General features: G+C 39.6%; 1 protein-coding gene across 3 annotated transcripts; it reads right to left on the reverse strand.

Moving 5' to 3' along the window:
* Positions 1-931: 931 nt before the first annotated feature.
* On the reverse strand, positions 932-20,003 carry ALG12 (ALG12 alpha-1,6-mannosyltransferase). Of its 3 annotated transcripts, XM_041405502.1 has the most exons (11): positions 18,796-19,143; positions 16,072-16,261; positions 15,794-15,926; positions 15,100-15,273; positions 13,607-13,801; positions 12,160-12,263; positions 11,490-11,713; positions 10,594-10,763; positions 10,338-10,413; positions 6,073-6,317; positions 932-4,867 (listed from the first exon to the last, which is right to left on the reverse strand). In XM_041405502.1, exons 2-10 carry the CDS (start codon positions 16,234-16,236, stop codon positions 6,086-6,088), a joined length of 1,473 nt encoding a protein of 490 aa, XP_041261436.1. In that variant the 5' UTR covers positions 16,237-16,261; positions 18,796-19,143; the 3' UTR covers positions 932-4,867; positions 6,073-6,085. The 3 variants fall into 3 exon arrangements, with proteins under 3 accessions (XP_041261436.1, XP_041261435.1, XP_041261434.1); XM_041405501.1 differs by lacking the exons at positions 932-4,867; positions 18,796-19,143 and adding an exon at positions 19,918-20,003 and having other exon boundaries at positions 5,016-6,317; XM_041405500.1 differs by lacking the exon at positions 932-4,867 and having other exon boundaries at positions 5,016-6,317.
* Positions 20,004-20,314: the final 311 nt, after the last annotated feature.

Below are 20,314 nucleotides of genomic sequence, written 5' to 3' on the forward strand. Positions count from 1 at the left end.
ATAAAGTTGCTGTTTTCGGTTGTAAGCCTTGATCCCTATATAGGAGTTACAGGAGCATCTCCTTCAGATCAGGCACTGCTGCCTGTCAGAAAAGAATGATTCCAAAAGAAGGGCCGAAAGCTTTCATTGAAGCTTGAGGTAAGTTATTGAGTGACTGTGTTTTGTGTTGGGTTTGCCTGATTATTTTTAATAGATGAGATTCCGCCCCCCCCCCCCCCCCCCCCCATTTTTACAGCACTTTCCCTCAGATTAATAAAGCTGTAAATAGTGGGAGTTCTCATCAACCTCAGTTTGTACTGCACCAATCCCTGTGGCAGCAAACAGTTCCCTAAAGCATAGTAGTGACTCTGCAACAGTGATAATTAAACAGATACTTTCAGTACATTAGCAACTTCAGAAATAAATTTAGTAAGCAGACTTTTTTTCAGTGTTAGAATAGAAAGTAAAGTGTAGGTGATACTTGGTCATCATAAAAATCTTAAAGCTTTTGCTTCTTGTAAAAGTAGGCAGGTGTGAGAACTATACACAAAAAATAGTTTGTAGTAATAAAGGTAGGAAGGGGAAGAAGTTGAGATCTGCAACAGCCTTTTCAAAGAACTCAGGTCTTGTGAAAGGTATATAATGGAAAGTATCTACTGAGATGTATATTATGACTCAGAAACCTGAGATAATGCTTCCCCCACATTTGCTTCTTTTTGTATGCGGCTTCTTTCCCTGTCCACCAAGTCCAAGTGAAGGAAACGTGTCTGCAGAATTTAGTCAGTGAGCATTTACTACCAATACTCATACTTTCCCCTTGCTTCCCAAAAGTAGCTTCTGAATTTATAAAGAATTGAAATCTCAACTAGAGCAGTGTCAAGACCAGCGTAAGGATGTAGTTGATTGACAGCTCAGAGTTGATGTTTACAGTATTTGAAATTTCTCCCTTAAAGTAGCTTTTTTTTTTTTCCCTGCCATTATTCAGAGCTGTCCATATTAAAATTTCATTTCTTTACCTCCAAACACAGGAAAACTAAATACACACACACACACACATATATATAAAATACACAATTAACAAATAACACTTTCTAGTTTTAGATTGTTTAGATTTTATAAATAAGCATTTTACTCTTTAAAAAAAGATTAATTTCATATTAATCTTTTGCTTTATTCTTAGTAACAAGAAAGAGATCCTTTACTTTCTTGGTTTCATTGCAAAGCTGACCCAAAAGTGATTTCATAAAATGAGTATGCCAACCAGAAATAGTAACCACAGTGATGTCCCTGACTCAGGTATCAACTTGGGTTCTAAGGACTGGATCTTTGCTTAAGCTGTCCCTGACTCCTTTATTTAATCTATGAACCAATGCCTTCTTCCAGCTTCCTAAATTGGCAGTTTTAAAGAAAAGGTGGACTCCATTTCAGGCAGCATTTCTACCTTATACTTGGCACAAACTGACAGATGAAGCCTTGGTACAGAACCAAGGGCAGCTGTAGCTGAAATAAGACTGACCATGACAGTAAGATGTAGAATTTGAGAGGAAAGATTGGCTGCCCTCTCTGTCATAAAGATCTGAAATGAGCAACCAAAATGTAGTCATAGTTGCTCATGGTTATCTAAAGAGCTGATCTAAAATAAGTAGCTGCATACAAAATGGACCAGTTATACTTTGAAACCCTGCATACATAAATAGGAAATGAAGAAAACCTTTGCAGAGTTGTTATTTAGCTTAAGGAATTTTTGCAAATACCCTTTTAATCTTTGGTGTCACATGTTAAGCAGGTAGTGATACATTTAATGTCTCACTGTTTAACAGCCTCTTAACATTAGTTTTGGCATAGTTGAGACTAATTATGTAACCAGCTCACTGAGATAGTTGTGGCTAAACACTCTTGTTCACATCAATGATAAGCTCAGCTTGATGAAATTTTTCTTCTTTTCTTGCAAACAGAAAGTGAAGTCACTCGTACAAGAAGGAGCCTTTGAATACTACGAAGGAATGCTTTTTGAGGGTGGTGCTAGAATGGGAGCATGTAAGTCTGAGTACATGTAGTAAAGGGAAGCAACGCTAGGCTATGATTTCTGGAATTTCTGTATAACTTATGAAAAAACACTGTCAGATGCAAAGGAAACACTCTCTCTCACATTGAAATTGACACAGCAAACCAATGCTAAGAACTCGTATCCATTTTCAAGTTCCTTAACATTAGAAGAACTAGAAGTATTCAGGAAAATAAGAATGGTCCTGGAACAACTGTAACTGCAGGAGCAGCAGCACAATCTCAAGCTTTGTTCTGAATGTGTAACCTCTCACTAAGGGGATGTGTGAAATGGCCAGGGAGCAAGAAAAAGGAGCATGCTCAGTGTTTCAGAATGCATTGCACAAACAGATTGCATTGAGGTTGTGTTCTGAGGGATAAACAAGGATAGAACCTGAGATGTGCTCTGTTTTATTCCTCAGTGGTAGCAGATGAATGTATTTGATGTCAGATCCAATACAACCAGTCTCCTCACCTCAATTTAGCCTGAGAGAGGAGACTCATAGCAAGTACCTAGGGCAGGTATAAGATCAATATAGTTTGAGTTTTTTGAGCTCTTGATGTTAGAGACTGTAGGAACTGGAAGTTGTTCCTTGATCTTTAGTTCTTGATGCAAGAGTCACCTGTTTACCTCTATTTTGAAGCAGCTTTTACTTTCAGCTTCCAGAAATGTCCTCTACTGGCAAGTCCCACAACATTTTTTTATTTAGTTTTATAACAAAAATGTCCTACATCTCAGGCTGTAAGACTGATTATTCACCTTCTTCATGTGAAATGGCATGGTGATGTATTTTTGTCCAAATAATCTGTCGGACTTTTTACAGGAACAAGCATTGCTTCCAAGAAATTAAGTCAAACTTGAAAGAGCAATGTATGGTGCTACACAACATTTGACCCTTGAGGAGTTTAAACAAGACACCCTAAAATAAATCTCATTCCATATCAGCATTATAGATTAACTGTACTATCTGTCTTTTTGCTTTATTCAGGTTAATTCAACCTTCAGTTAATGCAATATGCTCACCTTATTTCTGTTTTTGTTAAGAAAAGCTGAACTTTATTGTAATCAGTCAAGTCAAAAGGTATTTTTCTTTCAAGAACTCAAACAGGCATGAGAAACTTCTTACTTGAAAGTCCCTTCAAAAATTCTAAGTCTTCAGTCACTGTCCTCCTACCTGCTCTATTAATTCTCTAACCTGACGCTTCCTCCTATGTCCCCCAAATGCAGAAGAACTTGTACTACCCCACTTCAAGTTTGCAGAAGAAGCAGGAGACATCCTTAAATGCCTTCTTGTATTTAAGGGAACTTAAACTCACTTTTTTCTTCCATGCAAGTACACTGAATATTAATTTATATTAAAGGAGAAAATAAGCTCTATTGTTCTTGTGGAGCTAAAGAAAGGCAACACAGGACTTGGAGATGAGAAAATTAATTTAAGGAGAGATGGCTTTAGTTTCTATTCCAAGGACTGCTTGTTTTATTCAAGCAGCCCTTAGGGAAATACTGCAGTAATCTTCATCCCAGTTCACTAGCTGCCCCTGCTTACTCCAAGTGAGGGCCACCATAATATTCATGGCCTGTGTCTGAGGCAGTTACCCATAGAATCATAGCTAGAAAGGAATACGAGTTGGAAAGGACACACAAGGATCATCAAAGTTCGACTCCTGGTCCTGCACAGGACATGTCTAAGAGTCATGCCATGTGCATGAGAGTGTTGTCCAAACACTTCTTAAACTCTGTCAGGCTTGGTGCTGTGACCACTTTCCTTGGGAAGCCTGTTCCAGTGCCCAGCCACCCTTTGGGTGAAGAACCTTTTCCCATTATCTGGCCTGATACATGCTGTGACAGAGGTCTTACAGGCACAGGTACTGCCTGGGTCACAATCTAGCCCATTTAGCTACAAAACCAAAGTTGCAGATTTTCAAGCTAAGCACTTTCAATAACCACATATGGACAAGATGTAACAGGACACAAATAAACTTCACACACTCTTCAAAACTGCAATCCAGTATCTTTTTCCTGTCTCCTTGAATGTGTTTTATCATTTTCTACCCCAAACAAATAGAGTAGAAGGCCAGTTTGAGCTGATTGTTTCTATTTCCATGGGTGATAAGGCTGTGAAAAGTAGTACACCTGAGCTCCACAGCTGAACACCATCACTGGTTGAAGTGCCACAGGTAGCACCTACACACCAGAGTAAGTCTGTGAAAGGACTCTATATGATGTGAGTAGGAAATTCAGCAAGATTAAACTCTTCAAATGCCTTGTGTACATATTTAGTGCCACTTCAGACGGTAGCTTGAGATGCCTATTCTGCAAGCACAGTAGCCCTAGGTTTTCTCTGCAGGTGATAGAAGCAAGTTCCTGCAGAGGGATTCTGACAACCGAGGATTTGGAAAGCTGGAGCAACCACACAGATATTTGTATACACCTGGGCAGGCAGGATAAATTTTAGTTTGGGTTCTTGAGTTGTGGATTCCAGTGTGGGGGAGTTACATGAAGTCAATGATTACCCTCAACATGAAGGCTTACCTACATCCTCAAACAAAAGTTTTCCTTTGTGTGGTTCCAAATTTGCAGCTGTTTGCACATGTACTTCCTTCTGTCTCTTCTGAATTGTTTGATGTTCAAACTGGCTCTGGAGGAAGCTAGGTTTTCTTCCAAAGACAAGTCAAATAGATAATACTTGAATGATTCAAATTTCAAGAGCAGCCAGAGACTGGACCAACAAGTTCTGCAGGTTGCCTTTGCCAGATCTGCTCAGACCAAGGAAGCCTGGGCAACAACAGCCACCCTTGAGGGAGCAGGCTCCACCCCACCTGATCAGTTCCCCTGATACATAATCTAGAAGATAAAAAGAAAACATGGTCCTAAAAACTGAAACATACACAGGTAAAGGTAGTTCCTGAATCAAGCAAGTTTAAGAATAAAAAGAAAACAAATAAAACAAAAAACAAACAAACAAACAAACAAAAAACAACAAACCATGTTATTCCATAATTATATTTTACTCAAGTTTTCAGTCAGCAAGGAATAGTTTTCTGCCCATAATTTATTCTGACATTTTACACTAATGGAGCTTCTGTCATATTATAACTGGCCCTAATGAGAAATCTAACCTTTTTTCCTTGATCCATTCAGCAATCTATGCAGACATCCTTAATAAAAACATCTAATAAAGAAACTAAGAAACTACAGAGCATGCAATCTTACTCTAGTTTACAGAATGCAGCACATGGCACATTAGAGTACTCCTTTCCAAAGGGATTATTTAATAAAAAAACCCCAAAAACAGCACCTATCTTCAAGTGGACATTTTCATAGGTAATTTTTACACTGCAAATTAAGATACCATTACAGCAGAAGAGGGGAAAAATGACTTTAAAGATTCTTTTTCCCAGGAAATCCAAGTTATTGCTTTTTCATTAATTGTTGGATGAAGATAATCATCCTCAGTACTCAAATCTGTTATGAAACAGTGCTTGTCAAGAGGTCCAACTGCTTTTTAAGTGAATGTTTCATTAGTTTGGTAGCCTACAGGGCACAATTGGGTATTATGATGAAGCAAGGATGAATATGGCTTTCCTATGTTTATAACATCGTTAGGTTTCACGCTAGCAACGTGACAGCTGAGGGGGTTACAATGCTGCAGATACATAAAGTAATACATCTTTGCACACATAGATTACATATCAAATTATTGCCCTAGCACAAACCTGTTGGTTTTGTATCTTATACAGGACAATTAGGACATACCTGTGCTACATGATGAAACAGACTACCAAATCAAGTAGACAGGTTTTACTTAATACCACTAAACTTGTAGGCAACCTCTTTTAAACATATCTAACAACACAACTCAGTAAACTGAGCATATACTAACTAGGAATGCATCGTATTATTTACGTAAGAAACAGGACGGAGCTAAATACCAATTGGTACAGAGATTTTCTGTGCCTCTCCACAGAAGCTGAGTTGCAGTGCTGGAATGACAATTTGCAGATGTCTATATAGTTCAATCATCAGCAAAATCACATCAAAAGACTTACTGAAAATTCACAGTCAAGATGATAGAGGAAGTCTTTCCAACAGTACTAATTTTGGTTTCAAGTTTAAAGTAAAAGGAGGTAGTGCAGTAAGGTTCAACCCAATTTTACTGATGCCGGGTATATTTGCCAGTGGCCTGTGGGTTGTCTTGTAATGTGATATTTGGAGAGGATTTGTTTCCATCAGTATATGTGTGTAAGAAAACATCAACTGGTCTCCTGGTTTAACATCTTCTCTTTTGTCATACCTGTGAAGAATAAAGAAGGTTTATTTTTATTCCTTGCTTTACCTATTAAAGATGGCCATTATTGCAGAGGCCATGTAGCATCCAAGATTAAACACAAAAAGAAACTAACATTCTCAATTATATCTCCTGATTAAATAGTACTAGAGGAGAAAATAGTACTTTTGAAGAATGTAGGAACTCAATCATTCCATGCAAGTCTTTCTGCTGCTATTGTGATGTAAATCACGACTCCTAGAAAATTTCTTACTAGTTCCCTATTTGAATTCAGTGGAGAAAGGACACTGCAAAGCCTAAGATTGTAGGAAACTGGACCAATTTTTAATTTTACTCTACAGGAATTGCATTTGGAGAAATGTGGGGGTTTTGTTTTGTTTGGGTTTTTCGCTGTTTTTTGTTTGTGAGGTTTTTTAGTAATTCTAAAAAATACCTTAAATGGTACTTAAGCAGAAACCTTTTTCGTCTGGTAGTCATACATTAGAATAGGAGCCTCAGAATAGCAGGGAGAAGATCTCCTTGAACGCTGGAGGAAAGAAGGAGCCTGGCAATTACAGTACTAATTTGGCACTTGTTATTTCTAAGTTCAGTTCCCTGATCTACTACATGTTTGGGCAGGTCACTTTGGGTCAGCTTTTATAAACTGTTTAAGTACCAGAATACATATAAATTATATACAGAATTAAAAAAAAAGAAAAAAAAAAGTAACTACTGAGTTCTAGGACTATTTATTATGTACACTTACAGTTATTTCTTAAAAGGATTTATGTTTGATCTAGGTATTGAGGGAATTTACAGGATGAGAAAACAAGTGACTTAGCCATTTGGCAGGGATGTGAAAGATCTAGTTTCAGCCAGTTTCATCTGATCTACACCCAAAACTGAAGTTCATTGTCTCTTAAGAGCTGTATGAGCCCCTTTAATCTTTCTTCCTTCTTGTAGGAATTGAGACAGATCTCCCTCACTGTCTCACGAGGACATGGTTCTACGTTGCAATAGTTATTTGTAAATTCACTGAGGAGAGTCAGGTGCAATTTATAACTTAAAGGTTAGGATATTCATACTGGACATGACAGCCTGATCGAGTCCTCAATCCAGCAACTCCAAAGGAGAAGAAAGAGCTAAATTCACTCCAAAACACTCCATAAACCACTGTTAGGCTCTGCAACCTGAGTGAAGAGCAGTGCCCCATTCTTCACCTTTTCTGTTGCCCTGTTCTGTGAACTGTTTTCTACCAGCACTTGGAGCTCCCATTCTTAGGCACCTGAATCCTTCCACACATTTCACAGGCATCTTACTCAAGCCGTGACTTTCCTTGCAGACGTGGACACAGGTAGGGAAGCGGTGCAGTCCCAGCCCTAAATACCCTTAAATGCACCTAGGATTAAATCCAGCCTGCATCTTTGCAGGCCTGGCCTCCCATCTGCCTGAATTTCCTGAAAAAAAATCTCTACTGATATTTTTATAATACTGCCTGACAGGGAAGTCATTAACATTTAAGATATTTGAAGGAAGTATTTTACAGAAAACTAGAGGTTTTGTGTGAATTGTTAACTAAAATTTTGGTAACTCAGGAAAGACCCCAGGTTGACAGAATTCGTAAGTGTCACTAAATACATCATATAATGCAGAATTAGACTACACACTGAACAGGTGTCTTCTGCTTTTGAAACAATTCCATGCTAATTTCACCTGCTATTTCCAAAAATATCACAATACCCCTTAGGTGGGTAGATACATCCAAACTGGCAGAAGGAACAGCATTACTTTGTAACAACCTTACCAACTACTAATTTCATATTTTCTTCATCAGCAAGTAAAAGGCCTTTCATCTGGCTGCATGCATTTCTAAATTTTATTATTTTTAAATACTTTAAGCTTACACAGCATATTTATTCACGGTTCAAAGAGACTGCACTAATTGAAGACAAGATTGTAACACCTGTTCCATGTAAGAACCTGCATCAAGCTCCTTTCAATCACCCTTTGAAGAAAAATAATAGACTGCTTGCATTTTTCTTGAGGCAAATAGATCTAATCTGAGCACACTACTGAAAGCTGATAACTTTAAGACACTTTTATTTATGGACTACAGTTACCTGATGAATCATCATCCTTCACAGCCACCCCATCCCTAATCTGTTTTCACCTGACATATACTGTCTACAAAGAGGTTAAGTTAGTTTTCACCCATCTGAAAGGATGTCACTTTCTTGGACAATGAGAAAATGGACAGTTGGTGCCAATAAACTTTGCACTGCTGTGCTGTCAGACCAAGTGGTAGTCCTGTGTGTGATGCACAGTTGTGGATTTTGTCTGATTTTTTTTAATGTGAAACTTTATGCTGAATCAGCCCTTCCTTTAGCCTTTGTTTTGATAAGTACAGATAAAAGCGAGAGAGAAACTGCTCTGTAGCTGTAACACCATGAAACATTCATCAGTGACAGGGATATTATTAATTCACCTTCCAATCCCACTAGGCCTTACAAGCCTTACAAACCAAAGCAATCCAACACTCACCAACTCAAAAAGCTCACTGGAATGAAGCACCACTGAGAGGGTATTCAGAGTAGTGTGTGTATTTAAGTATATTTTAAACCCCAAATACTGAAACATTTTAGCTATCATGCACATTCTATCACTTGTACTCTAGCAGCTTAATGTCTCCTCCCAATTAACGGTTTAAGACTTTCTCTAGATTCAGCATACAAAAAACCAATTTGAAATAAACAGTAGATAGGTAATTGTGAAGGCTTTAAACAGTCTGTACCATCATCATGAGAGTGCTTGGAAATAAAAAGGCATAGCAAGATCGATGATTTTTGTAATTCCCCTGGAAGCATTCTTTCTCCTTCTTCTGTTTTACTTCCAAAGTACTTTCATCTCTAAACATACCAATAATTAAATTATGTTCATCTGATCCTGAATACTGTGACTGAGGAAAAAGAACTCTATGCTCAGAATACTTCTTAAATCAAAATCTGCTTCTGTTGCTTTTGCTTTGTGCAGTATGAAGGGAGGCTTTGTGTCACCTTCTAATGAATCATTTTCATTAAGATCATTTTCATTTAAATTAAAAATTTAATTATGATCAGCTGAAGAGGTAGGCTTAAAATCAGAAAGGTGCCTACTTTTGGGTTTTCATCCTGAAAAGCAAATGATGCCACCTCACAATGTTTCCTACTATTCATTCCAATACTCCAACTCTTTTTAAGAAGTGTCTATCTATCACTGCTGGTCATAGTAACAAAGCACTCAGCAGCCTTCCCTCAGAGCTAATGAATGTGTTCACAGCAGCAGCTTCAATGCAATCTATATGAGGGATGTTCCACATAAAAACAGACTTCCACTATTAAAATGTACATGAGCCTCACATTGCCACACATCATTCAGACGAATAATTATATACACTGTTCTGCCAAGAAAGTGTTTCACAAGGTCTAGTGAGGTATCAGACCTAGCTGCATTAAACATATTGGTATAAAGTTTGGTAAGCTAACAATTTTTGTGCTGTTTCTGATGTCTTTAGAATCCCACAATTATTAAGGTTGGAAAATATGTCTAAGAGCATCAAGCCAAATAGTCACCTTAGCACCACCACCACATTCACCATTAAACCATGGCCCCAAGTGCCACATCCAAACTTTTAACACTCCCAGGGATGGTGACTCCACTTCCTTGGGCATCATGTTCCAATGCTTGACAACCCTTGCAATGAAGGAATTTTTCCTAGTATCACACCTGAACCTCTCATGGCACAACTTGAGGCCATTTCCTCTTGATCTCCTACGCAATACAGGCAAATCAGCATCAACCAAAACAATGACAAAACACTGCAGTGCTTTATTTCTGAAATGGCAGCACAGCAGACATCAAAAATTCTCTGAAGATTCATATTGTTCTTAAGCTGGTTTAATAAATACACTGTACCAGAAATTGTGTTTGCAATGCTTGCCCCTGTGCATATGAAAAAAAAGAAAAAGCAGGCTACTGTCCTCAGATCAAAATACCTCATTCAGAACATACCTCCAATCAGAATTGATTTCTAGAAACCGAGAAACTCCCGTTTGCGCTGCAGCCACATCAATATGAACAGAGACATCTACATAAATAAAAAAACAATACAGTTTCAAAATTCTTCCAAGTACACTCTGATTAATAATAAATTAACAAAATAGTAACAAAGAAGATGCGCGTACCTAGTTTGAAGTAGTATTCAATACATGAAAAGATATACTGAAATTACGATTAGGTAAACGTACCTCAAGCCAGCTTTACATACCTGCTGTTGAAGGTACCAACTCATGCAACTTCTGAATTGCCACTCCTCCAGGATAATTGAAATGTGAAACATATAAAGACGTTCCTGAATAAGCAGCATTAAGTAGAAGATGCATTATAATAAAGAACGATCCAAGTTTGTACAGCCAGGATCTCCGGTAGTTATTCAGACTGTTGCGGAAGAGAAAAACAAGGAAGAATAAACTGTTATTTTCTTTCATACTGGTCACTGACTACTGTGACACAACTGCTACAGAAACTCCACTTCTATATAAGAAAGATTAATACAAATTTCATTAACCCTGTATGGCATGTATTTATTACCAATTTCTAGAAGATTAACTTCTAGTGACATTTAAATTAGAATATTCTCATTAATAAAGCAAAGAGAAACTTATCAATAAATCTAAGTATTTCCATGATTAAAAACTTCAGCTATGCATATATTCTCTTTAAAGGAAGTTAAACTCTGAACTTCAGTTTGTTTACTTAATATACCCAAACAGAACTATTTAGCTCCATGTTTCACAAGCCTCATCTGTGTATTAAACTATCTCCTGAGGTAAACTGTCTTAACAGCTCAGGAGTACACTGGAATGTGTCTTTTTTTCTGGTAAATAAGCTGCATTGTAACAATGTAACAGTAAAATTAGGGCACTATTCTCAATTCTCCTCCAGACTTCTCAAATAGTCCCACCAAAGCATTTGACTTTTCTGTATTTCCATTTCTCTCTGCAGTCAAATGGGTACAAAGACCTCGAACTCCTTTCTACAGCATATGAATATTTCAATATGATCCAGAGTTCATGATGAAAAAAGTGCATAAAAATAGTACTAACAGTTTTCCTTTTGCATTTTCAGAGGAAAAAAACCCAGCAAACAGGATTTTGAACTTACATTCGTGAGCACATTTTAGCAGCCACTATGTTGAAAACAGGGAAAGTATAGATGATGAAACGCAGCTCTTTGTGTGGGAGAAACGAATACAAGAAAATAAAGCCCACTGCTGGCAGAAGTAAAATCCGAGTTCTCTTTTCTGTTACCCCTAAAGGTACAAATATTATGCTGCATCCCAAAGCACGAGGCAGGGCTGAATAGAAATACCACAAGAAGGGAGAAGTCTTCAAGGTGAAAAGAGTTAAGGATGCTTTCACTGCTAACAAGTAAAGTAACTATTCTTTACATTAGTACCCAAAAATTTTGCACATATGCAGTATACTTTTTGTATACACATTCTTCCAGCCTTTCATTTTCTGTCTCATCTTTGGAGAACTAAAAGCAGTTGCTTAATTACATTCACATTACCCAACAGAGACACATCAAATGGCACTAATGATGGGCAACATGAAACACCAAGAGGAAGAAACCTGGCTTTATATTGGTAGAATATAAAGAGGCTAGAAAAAAGTTAGGAAACTTACAATTTGCAGGAACACCTAAGGGTCAGACATTGTAAGTTTTAAATAATAAAAAGCAAAATCTAACACCCTGAGTCTCAGAAGTAAGTCACATCAACTCTGTGCTTTGGCTGGTAGTGTTCTTTTTCTCTGGATGTTTCAAAGGATACTCCCCAGTTGGAACTTTTATTTAAAACTGTGTTATACCAGAGCACTTTCCCCTCAGGCCACACAAGCTGCCTCCAAAATAGCGAATCCACAGCAACTGTTAGCCCTAAAAGAATTAAAGAGATACAAATCTGCATGAACTAAAAACCAGGGAAAAGCAAGCTAACACAACTGAAAAGCACATATACAGCATACTGAGACCAACACAGACTGAAACATGCATTGTAAGCCTCACCCAAAACCAAAGAGAAGGCTGAATATGTCTGTCATGCAGGGAAGGGAGGCACTTCTGAACAGAAGCCTTTAAAGAAGCATGTTAGACATTAATCCAATTGGGATTCATCCCACTCCAACCCCAGGTTTGAAAAAAAGGGGTTTAACTGAGGTTTGTTTTAGAAGAGTTTTAAGAGCATTAAATGTAATGAATGATAAGAAGCTCATGTTAACTTCAAAGAGTACTAAATAATTTTTTATTGTAAAGCTACAATTGTTTTTTAAGTTAAAAAAACAATCACAAAGTTTGCTACTATTCATTAGGTGAAGGGAGAATGAGAATAAGCGATGAAAGGCAAAAAGAAAGCAGCAAAACTGTCAGCTCTGTCTCCTCCACTCAGCTCTGTGAAAACTGCTCTAGTATTTAAGGATTTCGCTCAAATAGGAAACGGGAGTGCCAGTGGTTCATTCCCGTTGGACCTCCAAACTCGTACATGATGAGATGCCTCCAAATGCACCTGGCATAATTGTTCAGTGTTTCTGTTGTGCACTCTGTGCACGGGACAGCACGCTGCCAGGGGTCATCGCCACATATCTGACAACAGCATCTTTAATTCGGTAGGTTGGTGGAGCAGCTTAGAGTATTCATGTGCATATACACGAGGGTCCTCCATGGATGGGTAGAGACAAGGGAATTTTTCAACCTTTCCAGCATGGAGATCAATTAAGCTGTTAAATTTAATTTAATAATGGAATAGACCTGAACTGCAACTCTCCCCACAGCCCTCCTGCTTGGTATCGCTGTCTGTCACACAGTTGTGTTTTATCCTGGGACTCAGCTTATCACCAAGGCAATAGGTACTACAACTGATAACATGCACAAGTAGCTACAGGCAGGTATGAATTGTACTGAAGTCAACTTGTACATCTCAGCCTCTTTAAGATCAGGACATTATACTGGAAGCATCTAAAGACAAGAGGCCACAGTAGCTTTCTCTGCTCTGCACACATCTATTTCCTCACATAGAAATTTTCAAAGAAATAAAAAAATCTTGTCATATTATTAGCAAATTGAATGAAACTAAAACAATAACAACTCAAAACACCCCACTTACCCTCTCGCCACTGCCACCCCCCAAAAAAACCCCTTAAGGGCCATTCAACAGATACATCAGTCAAAACTTCAGACTTCTCTTGCACTTAATGTCATTTGCTTTCTTCCAAGCAAACACTTACCCAACCAAAACATTCCAGCAGGAACAGCTTGGGAAAGCACCTTGAAAATGGAGATTCTTTTAGTTAATAACGTCACCAGGAGCATGAGGCCTAAGAATATGCAGAGCTCTGATCTGAAGACTATAATCGCCAAAGCTGAGAACCAAATGAATGGCCTTTGCTTTTGCTGTATCCAAAATGTCAATGCCAGGAGCACTGCAAACAAACAAAAAAAACCCAAAAAACATCATCCAACATACTGAACTATTTTCTAAGGGGTAACACTTAATGCTATCTTCTTATTCCTCTAACATCCCACCAATCTTCTCTTGGTCTCCTAGCCCAGAAATTCTTCCTTTGTTAGAGAAATGTAATTTGGAATAATGCACAGCTTTATACTGTTGATGTTTAAGTAATTAGGAAAAGTATAACCACAGAAGGAACACATGGGAACTCTCTCTAGGCAGTATATTTAATAGCTATTGAGGGGGAAAAAAAGAAAAACAAACCTTAAGGGAGTACTAAAAGCTTCTCAAACTACGATTCATCATTATTTTTGCTCAATATCAGCTGGGTAGTTAAGTTTATTCTCTTGGCTAAGTATATACTAAATTCATGATAACACAAACCCATTTCAAACATATAAATGAGACTACAAACTACTGCTGAGGAAAGAAGATCTATAAATTCATTTACATTATTAGGTGGGACACACCATATCTCTACAGATGAAGTTGTCTCCAGTTTAAATCTCAACATAGTAAAGTGCTCAGGATCCTAAGGAAAACGTGAAATACTAAGGTACAAAATAATGAAACAATATTTTTTAATACACATAAATTATCGAGACATTACTAGACAGTTTATCTGACAATTAATCTGCTTTTGTTTCTCATTTCTCCTCTATGCAGGTTCTTACATCAACCTCACAATGTTATTAGCTGAACAATTTGCACTGAAGCATTTAGTGACTCAGTAAGTATCTATCACATGTGATTAATTTTCCTCTTCATCAGCTCTGGGGGAAAACTCTATATGTAGAGAAGGGTTTGATGTTGATTTTTTTTACTGTATGTATAGAAACTGCTGCATTTGTAGACAGCTTCAGAAGAGGAAGGTGAAGATGGTGCAGTTGGAATTGCTTCTACAATCCCATTTGAAAGTCCTTTCCTGTGCAGACCAAATTCACAGGGTTTTTTTGAACTGCAGATACACTTTATCCCTTTTCATAGCTCTATGCTTTATGCCTTAGACATGTGTACTCAAACCTCTAGCTAATCAAAGCCATCTGACAAAACCCACATGTACTCAAATTCAATAAAACTTGATCAAACAGTCCTGTAAGCATAGATGGTAAAAAGATAATGAAATCTCAAGCTTTCTAGTCTTGTTATCACACAATTTAATCAAGTAGATATGTCAATTTGGTCTGACCATACTTTTCTTGTGCTTTAACTACTGATATATTTGAAAAGAAGTTTTAAATTTTAAATTCGTTCCCATGAAATACCTACCAAATGGAAGTGCAAACACGTTAGGGAGGGTTCTTGTACAGTAAAACATCAAATGAAACTGAGTAACAGTGATGAGACAGAAGATTGATGCTGTAGTTGCTCCAAACTGTTTTCTAACTTCTTTCTGCAGCTTCCATAAGGTGTAAATCACACTGAGCCCCAAACTTCCTCGGACTATCAGGAGAATAAAAACGGCAATCAAAGATCCCTGATGAACAGCCATGTTATATAAGATTATATATATATTATATATATATAAGATTATACATTCTGAAGATTAACACTTAAGATTCCACAACATAACTACCTTCAAAGAAACAAAAAGCCAAACAAAATTCCACTTAGTTTATCTGTTCTAATCCACTTTTAACTTGTCTGGTAGTTCTGCACAAAGGTCAATGCTTCCACGTCAAAGTTAACAATCCTTTCTGAAGTGCACATGGGAGTGAGCACTGAAGAGACTTGAGACACTTGTTTTTTCTACACTGCCTAACATTTGTTAGCAGACTTTCTGTGTGCTGTTAGTTACTCCCCAAAGAGGGAGCTGAATGGCCATGCTGGCCCCAAGTACAGTATGGGTTTTCCTTCACTGACAAAAAGAATATCACAATTTAACCATTGATCCAAATGTAGCAACAATGCTTTAACTGGTGCTCTAATGGGTGACATCTCTGAGGATTTAAAGTTCTCATACCTATCAGCTGGGAATAAAACTTGGACATTCTTAGCACAGAAAGTATGTAGATAGCCGGGCTGGAAAGAGCAGCAATAAAAATTGGTCCAAGGAACGTTCTTGGGACAACTCCAGGAAATTCATGATGGTCATACTGCAAAAAGGAGAATCTACTTAAAATAAGCAAATTAGAAATAAGGGAAAATAAATCATATTCACACCACATTTATCCTACAGATACTGCAGGAAATTGCCATCTTTAACACTGTCCAAAAATGAAGACATTATTTTCAACTTACCTTATCCAAGTTCAGCTGGTGGTACACCACATCATGGATAGCTTGTAGGTTAAAGCTCTCCTCCACTTTTGTAAAAGGACAGACAGTTAAATGAACAAAGGCCACAGCAATCAGCAGCAGCAGCAATGGGAATGACCGCCCACTTGAGCTCCTCTTCTGAGCCATCTTGGATTTGAAATTCAGATATATTCTATCATTATTAAACAAAAAGTAAAAATAAATTACATAAATAACATGGCATGAAGTGTACAACCAGAAAAAAAGATTGATGATGCAAGGAAGTCAAAAATATATTCAGAAGCATTTCAGAATTTATGCCACCATCTGTAAATATAATTGTTTTAATTTTCACCTAAAAAACCTCAAGACAACATGGACCCTACCTAAGAAACTATCTCCCTTTACATTCCATACTGCTCCACTGCTGAGTGTCACCTCAGTTATGTCTGTAATTTTTGGGACAAATAGCTTTGTAATCTACCCTCACTTTAACTGCACACTGGATTCACAGATCACCTTTAGAACACACTCCCTTGTTTGTTCAGGGCTCCAAAAACAGTGGGACAGGATCCACGAGGACAAGAAATTCTTGAGAGCAGAGTAGTTTGATCTCGAGTTTGCCAGCAGCTCGGGCTGGACTTGGCCAGACAAGGACAAATCCCCTGTGGCACCCACATGTGTCACTATGGCAAGAGACAATCTGTACCCCATATTTCACACTTCTACCCAAAAATTAACGCACCCTCTCCCTAATGCTTCATTTCACAACTGCTGAGCCATTCTTATGGAAGTACTTATATTGTATTTTATCACTACAATAAAATCATGTGTCCAGGTGATGCCAGAGCAAATCTATTTCATGTTCTTTTCATTTCACCTTCCCAATTTTTTTAGGTTAAGAATTTAATAAAAGACAAGAGATTTAGGTTATTCTTGCTCTGTTCTCACAGAGGAAAGTTTCACAACCAGCACTTTTAAGGTACAACTGGGGTTTTTGGTTAGAGATGTTTTCTCCTCTGTTTTGGTCTAAATATGTCTATCAAGCAGATGTAAGATAGTTGGCAGATTTCCTGGGATCACTTAGCAACTGCCTCCTAGAGCTACCTTTTCCTGAACTGATGTTTGTGCTGCTCATTAGTAAAAAAATGAGTGAGCTCATGTTCCTCGTATTCACAATGAGCACCAATAAACCCTGAAATATGGGTACTTCCTGTAAATTGCATGTATCTGAATATTATTTTAAATACCTCCCTGACTGCATCTCTGATGATTGCTCTGATTGCTTCTGCTGCAGACTGTAACTAAAGCTCCAAGTCTGAGCTCAAAGACAGAGCCTTGTCAGGAGCCCAAACAGAACCTTCACCCCAGGAAGTGGGAATAGTCTTTTTAACCAGTGCCTATTATTACTCCTTTACAAGAATGGATAACCGTGGTTTATGCTACAACAGAATCCTTATCCCACAGGAGTAGGAAAACAGGTATGGGACTAACACCAAGTGTCCGGCAGGAATTAAGTCCCTGCACAGGGCCATTTATGTTGTACAAATTCTTGCTGAATTCTTCCAATAAATGCAGAAGAATCTCATTATTCTGGTCAAAGTTAACTGAAGAGAAAAATGGACACTGAAGGGTCAATGCACTGCTGAGCACGGCACTTGAGTAGCTCCTGCATCAGGTGAAACAGCACAGTGACCTGCAAGGTAGGTATTCCCGACTCCAAATCCACAGCTTCTTAACACTGCAGGTATTTTAGTACCCAATAAATCCTTATAAAAGAACCCAAGTGCCAAGACGCTCTATTTTTTTCCTTTTTAACTACATCATCTGCATAACAATGAGCTGTTACCATCACCTATAAATACTGCACTCATTATCCTCTGATCTACAACACAGCCTGCCCCTATCTTTAGCTGATAATCAGTCCCCAACTTCCTAAATTAGAATGGAAGTGAAGCTACGTAGCCCACACACAGTCTACCACAAGCCTTTTATTTTGCTTTTTCTTTTAACTTGTTGACTCCAATCCTTTTGTATGCCTGAAAAAAGTAAGCACGACAGCATACTTGTACATCTTGAAGATAATTATATGCATTATAGATATTGAAATTCCCTGAAGGGAAACATGCTAGAAGATAAAAAACCAAAGCATGAAGACAACACCCAACTTTCTGAGATAAAGCCTAATAAATTCAGTGGTCTTGTCAAGACTCAAGATAACTTGTTCTGTTGAAATTGATGCTGACAAGCATCAAAATTCAAGCAGAATTTATAAAGACAGGTAGACACTGAATTTGATGATTAAAATAAATTTGCTATACAAAAGCAAATACTTGCAATTACAGGGTTTTTTTATTTTTTTAAATGCCAAAACCACAGAAACAGCTTTTCACTTAATAAAAATAATTTAATAATGAAGCTTAGAGGGATAATCATATGCAATACACATAGGTTTGTCCATTGATTACATTCCGGCAACTTCAGAAGAATCCTCCTCAGGCCTTTACAACATAGCCACACTGACACCCCCCCAGGAACCTACATCAAGACTGGACCATAGAAGAACACAGAAGGGTCTTTAACACAAAGGATTCATCTTTTCCGGGATTAAACTGGGTGGGGAAAAATGTTTTTTTGCTGTTTTATACTTTTTCAATGGAAGTATCATTAGTTCATATAGATTTTTTACTCTCCCCGTGAAAAACCTACCATATTTAGCTCACTTACGTTTTCAGGTATGTTTCAGAAGAGCTGTGATAGAATTTGGCTGCTAAACTGCATGTTAGATCTGTCTACAGAGCCATGTCACTTCCCCACACGGAGGAATCTAAGCAGAACCACCAAGCGCACCCCAGCATAAGGTCTTCTTTCCCTCAGGCTTGATCTAGCTTTGGCAAAACGCATTTTGTATTATCTTAAATTCCCATGGCTTTTTTACTACATTTTAATAGCTCTTACAAGTTTGATCTAGAGTTAATACCTCCAAGAGGTCAGATTTAAACCTTTCAGTTGCTGGGATTGCTTTTTTTTCTTGTGTTAGGAAAAAACTGCAGCTACGATTCTTATATACACTTCCTCATGAGTTTTCAAGACTGGCTAAAAAAAAAAAAAAAAAAAAAAAAAAACCAAAAAAACCCCAAAAACAAACAAACAAAAAAAACCTAAGAAGGGGGGGAAAGCAGAAGAGAAGGTTGAGGCAGGAAATACAGTGTGGAACGCTACCAGACCAAAGATACGACGGAGCGACAGAGAAAGAAACGGCACTCTTGGGGCTGGGGAAGAAACATGCAGAATGCTCTCGACTGAAACCTACCCAAATCCAGCCCGACCACCCTCCCCGCGCCCCCCTCGTTCCCGGGCGCCCAGCAGGGACACCCGGACCCCCACCCGTCCATCCCGGCCGCGGCAGCGCCGCAGGAGCGCGCCGGGCGGGTGTGCAGCGCTGCCCGTGTCAGGTCGCTCCTGTGAGGGGCTGCATGAGGGCTTCGGGCCGACACCGAACACCGCCCGCCGCTCCCGCAGCCGCCGGCGCCGCCCCGAGGCCGCCAGGCTCCCGCGGCAGCGGCAGGCACCGCGCCCCGCGCACACCCTCAGGAGGCGCCCGCCCTGCCCCTGCCCTGCCCGGCCGCACTCCCTCCCGCCCCGCCACAGCTCCCGCGCCCGGGAGGCGGAGAGCTGGGGCGGCCGCCTAGCAGCGCCCAGCGGGGCTCCCGGGAACGCCCTCTGGCCCGGCTGCAGCGAAGGCACGGGCATGTGGCGGCTATCCCGCTCGGCCGCTGTCTCATCCATCCCTGCCTCCCCGCCCGCCCCGCCGGCCCGGGCAGCGCCCGCCGCCGCTCCCGCACTCACCGCGCGCGCGCCCACGTGGCCGCCCCGCAGAGGGCGCCGGCAGCGCGGGAGCGACGGAGGCAGCGCCAGCCCCGCGAGCACGTGACTGCCTCCCCCGCCGGCCATATTGGGTGAGGGCAGGGCACGCCCCCGGCAGCAGAAGGTCTCGGAGGCAGTTGCCAAATGCAAATGGCGGGCGGCTCTGAAGCCCATACGGAGCCGGTGCTTGCCCTTTCTCATGATGGCAGCGGGGCTCGCTCCAACAGCTCTGCCCCACCCCCCCCCCGCCCAGCTCTGGGCACGCGGGGGGCTCCCATTGGTCCGGAGCGTGGCGGGCGCTGATTGGACCACGTCCCTTCGCTCCGCCGCCTCGACCAACGAGCGCCCGCGGCCGGTGCGCGCGTGGGGCTGACGCGGA

The sequence above is a fragment of the Onychostruthus taczanowskii genome, unplaced genomic scaffold (assembly GCF_017590055.1).
Source record: "Onychostruthus taczanowskii isolate IOZ18803 unplaced genomic scaffold, ASM1759005v1 scaffold23, whole genome shotgun sequence".
NCBI classification, from domain to species: Eukaryota; Metazoa; Chordata; class Aves; order Passeriformes; family Passeridae; genus Onychostruthus; species Onychostruthus taczanowskii.

Coding starts and splice junctions, on each gene's coding strand:
- ALG12 (XM_041405502.1), bottom strand. CDS start 16,236: ATGGCTCAGAAGAGGAGCTCAAGTGGGCGGTCATTCCCATTGCTGCTG. Junction 15,927..16,071: donor ACCAGCTGAACTTGGATAAG/GTAAGTTGAAAA, acceptor TCCTTTTTGCAG/TATGACCATCATGAATTTCC. Junction 11,714..12,159: donor ATAAAAGTTCCAACTGGGGA/GTATCCTTTGAA, acceptor TTCACCTTGAAG/ACTTCTCCCTTCTTGTGGTA.